Source organism: Oncorhynchus masou, unplaced genomic scaffold, assembly GCF_036934945.1.
Source record: "Oncorhynchus masou masou isolate Uvic2021 unplaced genomic scaffold, UVic_Omas_1.1 unplaced_scaffold_4895, whole genome shotgun sequence".
NCBI classification, from domain to species: Eukaryota; Metazoa; Chordata; class Actinopteri; order Salmoniformes; family Salmonidae; genus Oncorhynchus; species Oncorhynchus masou.
This window is the reverse complement of record NW_027011292.1, coordinates 6321-24078: the sequence shown is the minus strand read 5'-3', so window position 1 is coordinate 24078 and position 17758 is coordinate 6321. Positions and strand designations below refer to the sequence as shown.

At 49.7% G+C, this 17758-nt stretch overlaps 1 protein-coding gene across 1 annotated transcript; it reads right to left on the bottom strand.

The window, feature by feature from the left end:
- Positions 1-1890: 1890 nt before the first annotated feature.
- LOC135535632 (adenylate kinase isoenzyme 5-like) lies at positions 1891-14574 on the bottom strand. The gene is made up of 4 exons (XM_064962105.1): positions 14391-14574; positions 11975-12091; positions 10881-11090; positions 1891-2580 (listed from the first exon to the last, which is right to left on the bottom strand). The coding sequence occupies exons 1-4, from the start codon at positions 14514-14516 to the stop codon at positions 2515-2517; spliced, it is 519 nt and encodes a 172-aa protein (XP_064818177.1). The 5' UTR covers positions 14517-14574; the 3' UTR covers positions 1891-2514.
- Between the last annotated feature and the right edge of the window lie 3184 nt (positions 14575-17758).

The following is a 17758-nucleotide window of genomic DNA, read 5'->3' as shown; positions in this document are numbered from 1 at the left end:
CTCTGGGGTGGTGGTAGTAGATAGATCTCTGGGGTGGTGGTAGTAGTTAGACCTCTGGGGTGGTGGTAGTAGATAGACCTCTGGGGTAGTGGTAGTAGTTAGATCTCTGGGGTGGTGGTAGTAGTTAGATCTCTGGGGTGGTGGTAGTAGATAGATCTCTGGGGTGGTGGTAGTAGATAGACCTCTGGGGTGGTGGTAGTAGATAGACCTCTGGGGTGGTGGTAGTAGATAGACCTCTGGGGTGGTGGTAGTAGATAGATCTCTGGGGTGGTGGTAGTAGATAGACCTCTGGGGTGGTGGTAGTAGTTAGATCTCTGGGGTGGTGGTAGTAGATAGACCTCTGGGGTGGTGGTAGTAGATAGATCTCTGGGGTGGTGGTAGTAGTTAGACCTCTGGGGCGGTGGTAGTAGATAGACCTCTGGGGCGGTGGTAGTAGTTAGACCTCTGGGGTGGTGGTAGTAGATAGATCTCTGGGGTGGTGGTAGTAGTTAGATCTCTGGGGTGGTGGTAGTAGTTAGATCTCTGGGGTGGTGGTAGTAGTTAGATCTCTGGGGTGGTGGTAGTAGTTAGATCTCTGGGGTGGTGGTAGTAGTTAGATCTCTGGGGTGGTGGTAGTAGATAGATCTCTGGGGGGGTGGTAGTAGATAGATCTCTGGGGTGGTGGTAGTAGATAGACCTCTGGGGTAGTGGTAGTAGATAGACCTCTGGGGTGGTGGTAGTAGTTAGACCTCTGGGGTGGTGGTAGTAGATAGACCTCTGGGGCGGTGGTAGTAGTTAGACCTCTGGGGTGGTGGTAGTAGTTAGACCTCTGGGGTAGTGGTAGTAGTTAGACCTCTGGGGTGGTGGTAGTAGATAGACCTCTGGGGGGGTGGTAGTAGATAGACCTCTGGGGGGGTGGTAGTAGATAGACCTCTGGGGTGGTGGTAGTAGATAGATCTCTGGGGTGGTGGTAGTAGTTAGATCTCTGGGGTGGTGGTAGTAGTTAGATCTCTGGGGTGGTGGTAGTAGATAGATCTCTGGGGCGGTGGTAGTAGATAGACCTCTGGGGTGGTGGTAGTAGATAAACCTCTGGGGTGGTGGTAGTAGTTAGACCTCTGGGGTGGTGGTAGTAGATAGACCTCTGGGGTGGTGGTAGTAGATAGATCTCTGGGGCGGTGGTAGTAGTTAGACCTCTGGGGTGGTGGTAGTAGATAGACCTCTGGGGCGGTGGTAGTAGATAGATCTCTGGGGCGGTGGTAGTAGTTAGACCTCTGGGGTGGTGGTAGTAGTTAGACCTCTGGGGTGGTGGTAGTAGTTAGACCTCTGGGGTGGTGGTAGTAGATAGATCTCTGGGGTGGTGGTAGTAGTTAGACCTATGGGGTGGTGGTAGTAGTTAGACCTCTGGGGTGGTGGTAGTAGTTAGACCTCTGGGGTGGTGGTAGTAGATAGACCTCTGGGGTGGTGGTAGTAGATAGACCTCTGGGGTGGTGGTAGTAGATAGATCTCTGGGGTGGTGGTAGTAGTTAGACCTCTGGGGTGGTGGTAGTAGATAGATCTCTGGGGTGGTGGTAGTAGATAGATCTCTGGGGTGGTGGTAGTAGTTAGACCTCTGGGGTGGTGGTAGTAGTTAGACCTCTGGGGTGGTGGTAGTAGTTAGACCTATGGGGTGGTGGTAGTAGTTAGACCTCTGGGGTGGTGGTAGTAGTTAGACCTCTGGGGTGGTGGTAGTAGATAGACCTCTGGGGTGGTGGTAGTAGATAGACCTCTGGGGTGGTGGTAGTAGATAGATCTCTGGGGTGGTGGTAGTAGTTAGACCTCTGGGGTGGTGGTAGTAGATAGACCTCTGGGGTGGTGGTAGTAGATAGATCTCTGGGGTGGTGGTAGTAGATAGATCTCTGGGGTGGTGGTAGTAGTTAGACCTCTGGGGTGGTGGTAGTAGATAGACCTCTGGGGTGGTGGTAGTAGATAGACCTCTGGGGTGGTGGTAGTAGTTAGATCTCTGGGTTGGTGGTAGTAGATAGACCTCTGGGGTGGTGGTAGTAGTTAGACCTCTGGGGTGGTGGTAGTAGTTAGACCTCTGGGGCGGTGGTAGTAGTTAGACCTCTGGGGTGGTGGTAGTAGATAGACCTCTGGGGTGGTGGTAGTAGATAGACCTCTGGGGTGGTGGTAGTAGATAGACCTCTGGGGTGGTGGTAGTAGATAGATCTCTGGGGTGGTGGTAGTAGATAGATCTCTGGGGCGGTGGTAGTAGTTAGACCTCTGGGGTGGTGGTAGTAGTTAGACCTCTGGGGCGGTGGTAGTAGTTAGACCTCTGGGGTGGTGGTAGTAGATAGACCTCTGGGGCGGTGGTAGTAGATAGACCTCTGGGGCGGTGGTAGTAGATAGACCTCTGGGGTGGTGGTAGTAGTTAGACCTCTGGGGCGGTGGTAGTAGATAGACCTCTGGGGTGGTGGTAGTAGATAGACCTCTGGGGTGGTGGTAGTAGTTAGATCTCTGGGGCGGTGGTAGTGATGATGTAGAGATGCGTGGGTTCCTCTAGCAGGAGTCCATGGCCTGACAGATCTGAGCAAACACCTCTTCAGGAGACCTCTCGGCATCAATCTGGGGGGAAAACACATGAAACAAACAAAGATTAGGATTCAATGCAAGGCACCTTTTAACCTCTTGAATAATAGGGCAACATTTAGATTTCTGCCGAAACAGACCCTAAAGTAATTATTTTTTTATGAGAATAAACATAAACGATAACTGTTGATGTTTCGTTATTTTAGAAAGGTCTGGAACTCACCTTCTGGTCAAAATAGTTACATTCACTTTTTAGGACACAAGCTCAAGTATATAGTATAAATATGAAGAAAATATTAATTTAAAAAACAATCTGATTTATTTTCCTATTCAACAAATGTGGGACAATAGGGCATGAAATTACTTACTATAAGATTTCACATTTCTTATAACTGTAAAATAAACATGATACTACTTAGTGACTGTACACTATTGGCGCTATTTCATATTAACAGAGAATATTTTTCACGTTGAGAGCTCTATATCCAACTAAGGATGACTGTGTCTCGCTCTGCGTGGCCAATGTGAGCAAAACATTTAAGCGGGTTAACAATCACAGGGCCAGAATACCAGGTTCTCAAAGCATACACAGACCAGCTGGCAATTGTCTTCATTCATCTTTCCTTGTCCCAACATGTTTCAAGCTGAACACCATTGTCCCTGTTCCCAAGGTAACCTAGCGACTGTAAATGACTATCGCACCGCAGCATCACATCTGTAATTATGAATGTTTTGAAAGGCTGGTAATGGTTCACATCAACACCATCATCCCATACACCCAGGACTCACTCTAATTCACATACCACCCCAACAGATCCACAGATAGATGACGCAATCACACTCCACACTGCCCTTTCCCACCTGGACAACAGGGGACCCTCAACATGGGGGCCCCTCAGGGGTGTGTGCTTAGTTTCACCCACGACTACGTGGCCACGAACAACTCCAACACCATCATCAAGTTTGCTGAAGACACAACAGTGGTAGGCCTGATCACCGACTGCGATGAGACATGCTGGTTAAGTGTGCCTTGAATTCTAAATAAATCAGAAAGTGTCACCTGCAAAGCACCGCAACAACATCACACCTCCTCCTCCATGCTTCACGGTGGGAACCACACATGCGGAGACCATCCGTTCACCTACTCTGTGTCTCACAAAGAGACAGCGGTTGGAACCAAAAATCTCAAATGTTGACTCATCAGAACTAAGGACAGATTTCCACCGGTCTGTCTATTTTGCTGCTGTTGAATTATTTGTTACTTTTATTTTCTATTTTTTACTTAACACTTAATGGTTAATAACGGCTCGTAAGTAAGCACTGTAAGTATATATATACATGTATACATGTATACATACACCTGTTCTATTCGGCGGCATGTGATAAATACAATTTGCTTCGTGTTTCTTGGCCCAAGCAAGTCTCTTCTTCTTATTGGTGTCCTTTTTAATAGTGGTTTCTTTGCAGCAATTCAACCATGAAGGCCTGATTCACACAGCCTCCTCTGAATAGTTGATGTTGAGATGTGTCTGTTACTTGAACTCTGTGAAGCATTTATTTGGGCTGCAATTTTTGAGGCTGGTAACTCTTATGAACTTATCCTCTGCAGCAGAGGTAACTCTGGGTCTTCCTTTCCTGTGGTGGTTCTCATGAGAGTCAGTTTCATTATAAAGCTTTATGGTTTTTGCGACTGCACTTGAAGAAACTTCCAAAGTTCTTGAAATTTTCCTCATTGACTGACCTTCATGTCTTAAAGCAACGATGGACTGTCATTTCTCTTTGCTTATTTGAGCTGTTCTTTCCCTAACATGGAATTGGTCTTTTACCAGATAGGGCTATCTTCTGTATACCACCCTTACCTTGTCACAACACAACTGATTCCACAAATGAACTTTTAAGAAGGCACATGGCAGCATGGCAGACATGTTGTTGCCATACCCTTACAACCTGGGGGAGGCCTGTCAGGAAGTCCAGGATCCAGTTGCAGAGGGAAGTGTTTAGTCCCAGGGTCCTTAGCTTGGTGATGAGCTTTGAGGGTACTATGGTGTTGAACGCTGAGCTGTAGTCGATGAACAGCATTCTCACATAGGTGTTCCCTTTGTCCAGGTGAGAAAGGCTTTGTGGAGTGCGATTGAGATTACATCATCTGTGGATCTTTTGGGGCAGTACGTGAATTGAAGTGGGTCTAATGTTTCTGGGATGATGGGTTGATGTGAGACATGACCAACCTTTCAAAGCACTTCATGGCTGCTGACGTGAGTGCCACAGGGTCATAATCATTTAGGCAGGTTAACTTTGCTTCCTTGGGTGCAGGGATTATGGTGGTCTCTTTGAAACATGTAGGTATTACAGACTCAGTCAGGGAGAGGTTGAAATTGTCCGTGAAGACACTTGACAGTTGGTCCGCGCATGCTCAGAGTGCACGTCCTGGTAATCCGTCTGGCCCAGCGGCTTTGTGAATGTTGACCTGTTTAAAGGTTTTGTTCACATCGGCCACCGAGAGCGTTATCACACAGTCATCCAGAACAGCTGTTGCTCTCGTGCATGCTTTAGTGTTGCTTGCCTCGAAGCAAGCATAAATGGCATTTAGCTCATCTGGTAGGCTTGTGTCACTGGGCAGCTCACGTCTGGGTTTCCCTTTGTAGTCCGTAATAGTTTTCAAACCCTGCCAAATCTGACGAGCATCAGAGCCAGTGTAGTAGGATTCATTCTTAATCCTGGGATAGCAGGATTTCTTTTAAGCGTCCGGATTAGTCTCCCACTCCTTAAACGGCAGTTCTAGCCTTTAGCTCGATGTGGATGTTGCATGTAATCCATGGCTTTTGGTTGGGATATGGGGTATGTACGTACAGTCACTGTGGGGATGACGTCATCGATGCACTTATTGATGAAGCCTGGGACTGAGGTGGTGTACTCCTCAATGCCATTGGAAGAATCCCGGAACATGTTCCAGTCTGTGACAGCAAAACAGTCCTGTAGTTTAGCATCTGCTTCATCTGACCACTTCTATATTGAGTGAGTCACTGGTACTTCCTGCTTTAGTTTTGGCTTGTAAGCAGGAATCAGGAGGATGGAATTATGGTCAGATTTGCCAAATGGAGGGCGGAGAAGAGCTTTGTATGCATCTGTGTGTGGAGTAAAGGTTGTCTAGATTTCTTTCCCCGCTAGTTGCACGTGGCATGCTGGTGAAAATTTGGTAAAACTGATTCAAGTTTGCTTGCATTAAAGTCAACGGCCACTAGGAGCGTCATTTTTGGGTGAGCATTTTCTTCCTTGCTTATGTTGGTGTAGAAGCTCGGTAAGCCGTCAGAAATGTGCTTCTACACCTGCATTGCTTGCTGTTTGGGGTTTTAGGCTGAGTTTCTGTACAGCACTTTGTGACATCAGCAGATGTAAGAAGGGCTTTATAAATACATTTGATTGACTGATTGCTTGCTTATGGCCTTATAGAGTTGGTTGAGAGCGGTCTTAGTGCCAGCATCGCTTTGTGGTGGTAAATAGATGGCTACGGATAATACAGATAGGAACTCTCTTGGTGGATAGTGTAGTCTACAGCTTATCATGAGATACTCTACCTCGAGCAATACCTCGAGACTTCTTTAATATTAGACATTGCGAACCAGCTGTTAGTGACAACAAGACACACACCACCACCCCTAATCTTACCAGAGGTAGCATCTCTGTTCTGCCGGTGCATGGAAAATTCCGCCAGCTCAATATTGTCCGTTTCTTCATTCAGCCACATCTTGGTGAAACATAAGATGTTAAAGTTTCTATTGTCCCGTTGGTAGGATAATCTTAATTGTAGGTCATTCATTTTATTTTCTAACGATTGCACGTTAGCAAGCAGAATGGAAGGCAGTGGTTGTTTACTCGCTCGCCTACGGATTCTCAGAAGGATCCCCGATCTGCGTCCCCTTTTCCGGTGTCTTTTCTTCACGCAGAAGGTATGGACCTGGGCCTGTTCCAGTGAAAGGCATGGATATGGGCCTGTTCCAGTGAAAGGCATGGATCTGGGCCTGTTCCAGTGAAAGGCATGGATATGGGCCTGTTCCAGTGAAAGGTATGGACCTGGGCCTGTTCCAGTGAAAGGCATGGACCTGGGCCTGTTCCAGTGAAAGGCATGGATCTGGGCCTGTTCCAGTGAAAGGCATGGATATGGGCCTGTTCCAGTGAAAGGCATGGATATGGGCCTGTTCCAGTGAAAGGTATGGACCTGGGCCTGTTCCAGTGAAAGGCATGGATCTGGGCCTGTTCCAGTGAAAGGCATGGATATGGGCCTGTTCCAGTGAAAGGTATGGACCTGGGCCTGTTCCAGTGAAAGGCATGGACCTGGGCCTGTTCCAGTGAAAGGCATGGATCTGGGCCTGTTCCAGTGAAAGGTATGGACCTGGGCCTGTTCCAGTGAAAGGCATGGACCTGGGCCTGTTCCAGTGAAAGGCATGGATCTGGGCCTGTTCCAGTGAAAGGAGTGGATCTGGGCCTGTTCCAGTGAAAGGCATGGACCTGGGCCTGTTCCAGTGAAAGGTATGGATATGGGCCTGTTCCAGTGAAAGGTATGGATATGGGCCTGTTCCAGTGAAAGGAGTAGATCTGGGCCTGTTCAAGTGAAAGGAGTGGATCTGGGCCTGTTCCAGTGAAAGGAGTGGATCTGGGCCTGTTCCAGTGAAAGGCATGGACCTGGGCCTGTTCCAGTGAAAGGCATGGATCTGGGCCTGTTCCAGTGAAAGGCATGGACCTGGGCCTGTTCCAGTGAAAGGCATGGATCTGGGCCTGTTCCAGTGAAAGCAGGATATCCTTCTCATCGGACTCTTTAAGGAAAATGATTCCGTGGTGAGAAATCGCTGTCCAGAATTTATTTTCGGTCAATAGAGACGGTAGCAGCAACATTATGTACAAAATAAGTTAAAAAATAAGTTATACAAAATGTATTTTTTTTTTACAAAATGTAATGTAAAATGTCAGCCATGTTCTTCTTGGGTATGACGCTACAAGCCTGGCACACCTGTATTTGGGGAGTTTCTCCCATTCTTCTCTGCAGATCTTCTTAAGCTCTGTCAGGTTGGATGGGGAGCATCGTTGCACAGCTATTTTCAGGTCTCTCCAGAGATGATCTCTCCAGAGATGATAGATTGTGTTCAAGTTCGGGCTCTGGCTGGGCCACTCAAGGACATTCAGAGACTTGTCCATAAGCCACTCCTGCGTTGTCTTGGCTGTGTGCTTAGGGTCGTTGTCCTGTTGGAAGGTAAACCTTCACCCCAGTCTGAGGTCCTGAGCACTTTGGAGCAGGTTTTCCTAAAGGATCTCTCTGTTCTTTGTTCCGTTCATCTTTCCCTCAATCCTGACTAGTCTCCCAGTCCCTGCAGCTGAAAAACATCTCCACAGCATGATGCTGCCACCACCATGCTTCACTGTAGAGACGGTGCCAGGTTTCCTCCAGACGTGACGCTTGGCATTTAGGGCAAAGAGTTCAATCTTGGTTTCATCAGGCCAGAGAATCTTGTATCTCATGGTCTGAGAGTCTTTAGGTGCCTTTTGGCAAACTCCAAGCGGGCTGTCATGTGCCTTTTACTGAGGAGTGGCTTCCGTCTGGTCACGTTTTGAGTGTTGATGTGTTCGTTTTGCGATACCTCCTTTCTCTTGAAGTGTACATTTGTTTACTACCCCACCCACTACCCCACCCATTATCTCACACACTACCTCACACACTACCCCACACACTACCTTACCCATTATCTCACACCACTACCTCACACACTACCTCACACCACTACCCCACACACTACCTCACCCATTGTCTCACACACTACCTCACACCACTACCTCACCCACTACCTCACCCATTATCTCTCACACTACCTCACACCACTACCTCACACACTACCTCACCCATTATCTCACACACTACCTCACACCACTACCCCACACACTACCTCACACACTACCCCACACATTACCCCACCCACTACCTCACCCATTATCTCACACCACTACCCCACACATTACCCCACCCACTACCTCACCCATTATCTCACACACTACCTCACACACTTCCTCACCCACTACCTCACCCATTATCTCACACCACTACCTCACACCACTACCCCACACATTACCTCACCCACTACCTCACCCACTACCTCACCCACTACCTCACCCACTCACTCACACCACTACTCCACACACTTCCTCACCCACTACCTCACCCATTATCTCACACACTACCTCACACCACTACCCCACCCACTACCTTACCCATTATCTCACACACTACCTCACAACACTATCTCACACCACTTCCTCACCCACTGCCTCACCCATTATCTCACACACTACCTCACACCACTACCCCACACACTTCCTCACCCACTACCTCACCCATTATCTCACACACTACCTCACAACACTATCTCACACCACTTCCTCACCCATTATCTCACACACTACCTCACACCACTACCCCACACACTACCTCACACCACTACCCCACACACTTCCTCACCCACTACCTCACCCATTATCTCACACACTACCTCACCCATTACCTCACACCACTACCCCACACACTTCCTCACCCACTACCTCACCCATTATCACACCACTACCCCACCCACTACCCCACCCATTATCTCACACACTACCTCACACCACTACCTCACCCATTATCTCACACACTACCTCACACCACTACCACACCCACTACCTCACCCATTATCTCACACCACTACCTCACACCACTACCTCACCCACTACCTCACACCACTCCATCACCCACTCCCTCACCCACTACCTCACACCACTCCCTCACCCACTATCTCACCCACTATCTCACACCACTCCCTCACCCACTCCCTCACACCACTCCCTCACCCACTACCTCACCGACTCCCTCAAACCACTACCTCACTCCACTACCTCACCCACTCCCTCACCTACTCCCTCACCCACTACCTCACACACTACCTCACACCACTACCTCACCCATTATCTCACACACTACCTCACACCACTACCCCACCCACTACCTCACCCATTATCTCACACCACTACCTCACACCACTACCTCACCCACTACCTCACCCACTACCTCACACCACTCCCTCACCCACTACCTCACCCATTATCTCACACACTACCTCACACCACTACCCCACCCACTACCTCACCCATTATCTCACACCACTACCTCACCCACTACCTCACACCACTCCCTCACCCACTACCTCACCCATTATCTCACACACTACCTCACACCACTACCTCACCCACTACCTCACACCACTCCCTCACCCACTACCTCACACCACTCCCTCACACACTACCTCACCCATTATCTCACACACTACCTCACACCACTACCTCACCCACTACCTCACCCACTACCTCACACCACTCCCTCACACACTACCTCACCCATTATCTCACACACTACCTCACACCACTACCTCACCCACTACCTCACCCACTACCTCACAACACTCCCTCACACCACTACCTCACCCACTACCTCACCCCACTCCCTCACCCACTACCTCACACCACTCCCTCACCCACTCCCTCATACCACTCCCTCACCCACTACCTCACCGACTCCCTCACACCACTACCTCACTCCACTACCTCACCCACTCCCTCACCTACTCCCTCACCCACTACCTCACACACTACCTCACACCACTACCTCACCCATTATCTCACACACTACCTCACACCACTACCCCACCCACTACCTCACCCATTATCTCACACCACTACCTCACACCACTACCTCACCCACTACCTCACACCACTCCCTCACCCATTATCTCACACACTATCTCACACACTACCTCACACCACTACCTCACCCACTACCTCACCCACTACCTCACACCACTCCCTCACACACTACCTCACCCATTATCTCACACACTACCTCACACCACTACCTCACCCACTACCTCACCCACTACCTCACACCACTCCATCACCCACTACCTCACCCATTATCTCACACACTACCTCACACCACTCCCTCACCCACTACCTCACCCATTATCTCACACACTACCTCACACCACTCCCTCACCCACTACCTCACCCACTACCTCACAACACTCCCTCACACCACTACCTCACCCACTACCTCACCCCACTCCCTCACCCACTACCTCACCCATTATCTCACACACTAACGCACACCACTCCCTCACTCACAAATCTAAAAGTATTGGAGGTGTGTGTAGAGAGGGAGATTCCATCATGTTTCTTATTTCCTTTGAAGTCAGTGAAGGGAAGTGAACAAGTGTACACTTTCGGATAAAGGGTAGAGAACCAGACCGTAGCACCTGACTCACCTTGTGTAGGAGCCTCTTGGGTTGGTAGTGTGATGTCACAGGTTGGCAGTTGCTGTTGAATCCCTCTACCCTCCTGCTGTTGTGTCTGTCTCTCTCTTGGTGGCTGCCTGTGGCTTGGGGGGCGGAGCGGGACAGGACAGGACACTGTAGCCTGGAGAACATAGTGTCAGGGGAACAGTCCAACAGCACCACAGCACTGGGCTCCCCCATCTGAGAGAGAGAGAGAGAGACACAGACAGACAGACAGACAGAGAGAGAGAGAGAGAGAGAGAGAGAGAGAGAGAGAGAGAGAGAGAGAGAGAGAGAGAGAGAGAGAGAGACAGAGAGAGAGACAGAGACAGAGAGAGAGAAAGAACAACTGTGAGCTCCCAAAGTATTGGGACAGTTGACACGTTTAGTTGTCTTGGCTCTGTCCTCCAGCATGACTATCAGGCGTTTATAAATGACAGCACTTTTTATACTAAGTACCCCCATTCTAGGAGACCCAAAGTATTGGGACAAATGAACTAAATGAATGTGTATTAAAGTAGTCTCAAGTCTAGTATTCCTAGCACGCAATGACGACATCAAGCTTGTGACTCTACACATCTGTTGGGTGCATTTGCTGTTTGTTTTGGTTGTGATTTTGTGCCCAATAGAAATGAATAAATAACGTATTGTGTCATTTTGGAGTCCCTTTCATTGTAGATGAGAATAGAAAGGGGAACGGGGCCACCTAGTCAGGAAGCTCTGCACTTTAACCTCATAGTTATTGTGTCATTTTGGAGTCCCTTTCACGTAGCCAAGATTCAATATGATGCTTCTTTCTATAATGTTCTCTCCTCCTCCCCTCAACTCAGCCTCTCCCTCCCTCCCTCCATCCAGTAACCTGCCCTTGATCCCTCCCTCCCTCCCTCCCTCCCTCCCTCCCTCCCTCCCTCCCTCCCTCCCTCCCTCCCTCCCTCCCTCCCTCCCTCCCTCCCTCCCTCCCTCCCTCCCTCCTCCCTCCCTCCCTCCTCTCCTCTCCTTCCCCCATCCCCTCCCCTCCCCTCCTCTCATTCTCCCCTCCTCTCCCTCATCTCCTCTCCTCTCCTTCCCCCATCATCTCTCTGTACCTTAGCTTCATACTCCAGAGCTTGTCGTAGGTCTCGGGGGAAGTTGGTTACGAGTACGCCCCTCCCGTGCCGCAGAGATAACGTCACACACTCACATAGCAGCTCCAGCATCGTGTCCTGCGGCACAAACAAACACCAACAGTCAGATGCCTGATATTGAAAGTAGTTCCCATAGTTATCCTTTACAGCTGCATTGCTCGGCAACTATACTGTACCCTTTGATCATGTCAACATCTTAGAATTTCTCATCCAGCACCATGACAACAATACAGCCCTTTGTGGTAGAGCTAGAGCTGAGCATGTTAGAGCTGATCGTGGTAGAGCAGAGCATGGTAGAGCTGAGCATGGTAGAGCTGATCGTGGTAGAGCAGAGCATGGTAGAGCTGAGCATGGTAGAGCAGAGCATGGTAGAGCTGAGCATGGTAGAGCTGAGCGTGGTAGAGCTGATCGTGGTAGAGCAGAGCATGTTAGAGCTGAGCATGGTAGAGCTGAGCATGTTAGAGCTGAGCATGGTATAGCTGAGCATGGTAGAGCTGATCGTGGTAGAGCAGAGCATGGTAGAGCAGAGCATGGTAGAGCAGAGGATGGTAGAGCAGAGGATGGTAGAGCTGAGCATGGTAGAGCTGAGCATGGTAGAGCTGAGCATGGTAGAGTTGATCACGGTAGAGCTGAACTGAGTATAGCTGTAGTTTTCACTGTGTCTCTACACCCGTGTGTGTGTGTGAGCCCAAGACCCTAGTGTGTTAGTCTACTGCTTGTGACCTTGTCATGGTACAGTATCCTTAACCCTGGAGTAATGCATTGCTTGTGACCCTGCACGAACACACAGATACAGACACCAGAGTGCTTAACAGACCACCACAGTCTTCTGAGACAGAACCTGTCTCTCCCCCCCAGGGGCCCAGGGTCAGTGATGTTGAAGGTTCTATCTCCCCCCCCCCCCCAGGGTCAGTGATGTTGAAGGTTCTATCCCCCCCAGGGTCAGTGATGTTGAAGGTTCTATCTCCCCCCCCCAGGGTCAGTGATGTTGAAGGTTCTATCTCCCCCAGGGTCAGTGATGTTGAAGGTTCTATCTCCCCCAGGGTCAGTGATGTTGAAGGTTCTATCTCCCCCCCAGGGGCCCAGGGTCAGTGATGTTGAAGGTTCTATCTCCCCCCCCCAGGGTCAGTGATGTTGAAGGTTCTATCTCCCCCCCCCAGGGTCAGTGATGTTGAAGGTTCTATCTCCCCCCCAGGGTCAGTGATGTTGAAGGTTCTATCTCCCCCCCCAAGGGGCCCAGGGTCAGTGATGTTGAAGGTTCTATCTCCCCCCCCCCAGGGTCAGTGATGTTGAAGGTTCTATCTCCCCCCAAGGGGCCCAGGGTCAGTGATGTTGAAGGTTCTATCTCCCCCCAGGGTCAGTGATGTTGAAGGTTCTATCTCCCCCCCAAGGGTCAGTGATGTTGAAGGTTCTATCTCCCCCCAAGGGTCAGTGATGTTGAAGGTTCTATCTCCCCCCCAGGGTCAGTGATGTTGAAGGTTCTATCTCCCCCCCAGGGTCAGTGATGTTGAAGGTTCTATCTCCCCCAAGGGGCCCAGGGTCAGTGATGTTGAAGGTTCTATCTCCCCCCCCAGGGTCAGTGATGTTGAAGGTTCTATCTCCCCCCCAAGGGGCCCAGGGTCAGTGATGTTGAAGGTTCTATCTCCCCCCCCAGGGTCAGTGATGTTGAAGGTTCTATCTCCCCCCCAGGGTCAGTGATGTTGAAGGTTCTATCTCCCCCCAAGGGGCCCAGGGTCAGTGATGTTGAAGGTTCTATCTCCCCAGGGTCAGTGATGTTGAAGGTTCTATCTCCCCCCCCCCAGGGTCAGTGATGTTGAAGGTTCTGTCTCTCCCCCAAGGGGCCCAGGGTCAGTGATGTTGAAGGTTCTGCGCCCCCCCTCCCCCAGGGGCCCAGGGTCAGTGATGTTAAAGGTTCTGTCCCCCCCTCCCCCCAGGGGCCCAGGGTCAGTGATGTTAAAGGTTCTGTCCCCCCCTCCTCCAGAGGCCTAGGGTCAGTAATGTTAAAGGCTCTGTCCCCGTCCCCCACCAGGGTCAGTAATGTTAAAGGTTCTGTACCCCCCTCCCCCAGGGTCAGTGATGTTAAAGGTTCTGTCCCCCCCACCAGGGTCAGTGATGTTAAAGGTTCTGTCCCCCCCCCCCACCCCAGGGTCAGTGATGTTAAAGGTTCTGTTAAAGGTTCCCCCAGGGTCAGTGGTGAGAGAAGCAGCAGCTCTATCTTACATACACTGATCTCTGTCTGTCTGAGAAATGCTGCAAGTTTTTGGACATGGCTTTGTTTTGTACTACTAGACCTTAAAACACACACTTTTGAAGTAAGGACATTTTTAGAAGTGAGGTGTGTGTGTCTGTCGGTCCTCTGTGTCTGTCTGTGTGTTACCTCAGGTAGAATCTGCCCCCTCTCCAGCAGGTCTTGTAGGTAACGTCCTCTCTCACTATGAGATTGTAGTTCAGAACACAGGATGTCACCAGGAGACAGACGACGCAGCCCGAACCTCTCCTCCATCCTCTCACACTGCACAGCCTTCCCTGAGCCCGGCCCACCTGGAGGACAGGGGGGGGAGGGAGTTAAAGAAAGAGAGAGAGAGAGGGGGGGTAGGGAGAGAGGAGGAGAGATGGAGAGAGAGAAGGAGGGGTAGGGAGAGAGAGGGAGGGTAGGGAGAGAGAGAGGGGGTGGGGAGAGAGAGAGGTGGGTAATGAGAGAGAAAAGGAGAGAGAGATGGGTAGGGAGAGAGAGGTGGGTAGGGAGAGATGGGTAGAGAGAGAGAGAGGAGAGGGGTAGGGAGAGAGAGAGAGAGGGAGGGGTAGGGGGAGAGAGAGAGAGGGGGTAGGGAGAGAGAGGGGGGTAGGGAGAGAGAGGGGGGGTAGGGAGAGAGAGAGATGGGGGTAGGGAGAGAGAGAAGTGAGTAGGGAGAGATAGAGGGGGTAGGGAGAGAGAGAGGGGGTTGGGAGAGAGATGGGTAGAGAGAGAGAGGAGAGGGGTAGAGAGAGAGAGAGAGAGAGAGAGAGAGAGGGGGTAGGGGGAGAGAGAGAGAGAGGGGTAGGGAGAGAGAGGGGGGGGAGGAGAGAGGGGGGTAGGGAGAGAGAGAGATGGGGGTAGGGAGAGAGAGAGGGGGTAGGGAGAGAGAGTAGAGAGAGAGGGGTAGAGAGAGAGAGAGGTGGGTAGGGAGAGAGAAGAGGATAGAGAGGGGGGTAATGAGAGAGGTGGGTAGGGAGAGAGAAGAGGATAGAGAGGGGGAGTAATGAGAGAGAAGAGGATAGAGAGGGGGTAGGGAGAGAGAGGTGGGTAGGGAGAGAGAGGGGGGTAGGGAGAGAGAGGGGGTAGGGAGAGAGAGAGGGGGGTAGGGAGAGAGAGAGGGGGTAGGGAGAGAGAGGGGGGTATGGAGAGAGAAGAGGAGAGAGAGGGGGTAGGGAGAGAGATGAGGAGAGAGAAGGAGGGGTAGGGACAGAGAGAGGGGGTAGAGAGAGAGAGAGGGAGGTAGGGACAAAGAGGAGGAGAGAGATGGAGGGGGAGGGAGAGAGAGAGGGGGTAGAGTGAGAGAGAGGGAGGTAGGGACAAAGAGGAGGAGAGAGATGGAGGGGGAGGGAGAGAGAGAGGGGGTAGAGTGAGAGAGAGGGAGGTAGGGACAAAGAGGAGGAGAGAGATGGAGAGAGATAAGGAGGGGTAGGGAGAGAGAGAGGGGGTAGGGACAGAGAGGAGAGATGGAGAGAGAGAAGGAGGGGTAGGGACAGAGAGGAGGAGAGATGGAGAGAGAGAGAAGGAGGGGTAGGGAGAGAAAGGAGAGATGGACGGGAGGGTAGGGAGAGGCAGAGATTCAGAGAGCATATACTGTAATGCAGAGGTGGATGACAGGAGAGAGAGTATGTGCGTGTATGCTTGTTCCTGCTTTATTTATTTTTTAATTTAAACGTTTTAATTTAACCTTAACTGACTTGCCTAGTTAAATAAAGAACCAATTCATATTTACAATGACGGCCTACCGGGGAACAGTGGGTTAACTGCCTTGTTCAGGGGTAGAACGACATATAGAACAACGCTCTAACCACTAGGCTACCTGCCTCTAGCCACTAGTCTACCTGCCTCCTCTAGCCACTAGGCTACCTGCCTCCTCTAACCACTAGGCTACCTGCCTCCTCTAGCCACTAGGCTACCTGCCTCCTCTAGCCACTAGGCTACCTGCCTCCTCTAGCCACTAGGCTACCTGCCTCCTCTAGCCACTAGGCTACCTGCCTCCTCTAGCCACTAGGCTACATGCCTCCTCTAGCCACTAGGCTACATGCCTCCTCTAGCCACTAGGCTACCTGCCTCCTCTAACCACTAGGCTACCTGCCTCCTCTAACCACTAGGCTACCTGCCTCCTCTAACCACTAGGCTACCTGCCTCCTCTAACCACTAGGCTACCTGCCTCCTCTAACCACTAGGCTACCTGCCTCCTCTAACCACTAGGCTACCTGCCTCCTCTAACCACTAGGCTACCTGCCTCCTCTAACCACTAGGCTACCTGCCTCCTCTAACCACTAGGCTACCTGCCTCCTCTAACCACCTGCCACCCAGTTCTTCAAGGGTGAAGTGTATAGTAAAAATAAAGAAACGTTTTTGAATGAGTAGTTTTGAATGGTACTGTATATCAGTTGTTATCTTCCAACCCTTATAGCACTGATCAGAACTTTGTTGGGCCAACGGTTTCTGCATTATGATGCATTAACATGACACTACAACATTCTATATCAGCCATGTCAGAACCCCATTAACATGACACTACAACATTCTATAACAGACATGTTAGAACTCCATTAACATGACACTACAACATTCTATAACAGCCATGTTAGAACCTCATTAACATGACACTACAATATTATATATCAGCCATGTTAGAACCTCATTAACATGACACTACAACATTCTATAACAGCCATGTTAGAACCCCATTAACATGACACGACAACATTCTATAACAGCCATGTTAGAACCTCATTAACATGACACTACAACATTATATAACAGCCATGGTAGAACCCCATTAACATGACACTACAACATTCTATAGCAGCCATGTTAGAACCCCATTAACATGACACTACCTCATTCTATAACAGCCATGTTAGAACCCCATTAACATGACACTACAACATTCTATACCAGCCGTGTTAGAACCTCGTTAACATGACACTACAACATTATATAACAGCCATGTTAGAACCCCATTAACATGACACTACAACATTCTATATCAGCCATGTTAGAACCTCATTAACATGACATCACAACATTCTATAACAGCCATGTTAGAACCCCATTAACATGACACTACAACATTCTATATCAGCCATGTTAGAACCTCATTAACATGACACCACAACATTCTATAACAGCAATGTTAGAACCCCATTAACATGACACCACACCATTCTATAACAGCCATGTTAGAACCTCATTAACATGACACTACAACATTATATAACAGCCATGGTAGAACACATTAACATGACACTACAACATTCTATAACAGCCATGTTAGAACCCCATTAACATGACAATACAACATTCTATAACAGCGATGTTAGAACCTCATTAACATGACACTACAACATTCTATATCAGCCATGTTAGAACCTCATTAACATGACACTACAACATTATATAACAGCCATGGTAGAACACATCAACATGACACTACAACATTCTATATCAGCCATGTTAGAACCCCATTAACATGACAATACAACATTCTATAACAGCCATGT

Excerpts from the sequence above, each read along its gene's own strand:
- LOC135535632 (XM_064962105.1), bottom strand. The coding sequence starts at position 14,516 with ATGGAGGAGAGGTTCGGGCTGCGTCGTCTGTCTCCTGGTGACATCCTG. Across the intron at positions 12,092-14,390 it reads GGGGGCAGATTCTACCTGAG|GACACGATGCTGGAGCTGCT; the intron begins GTAACACACAGA and ends TTTGTGCCGCAG. Across the intron at positions 11,091-11,974 it reads CTCTGGAGTATGAAGCTAAG|ATGGGGGAGCCCAGTGCTGT; the intron begins GTACAGAGAGAT and ends TCTCTCTCTCAG.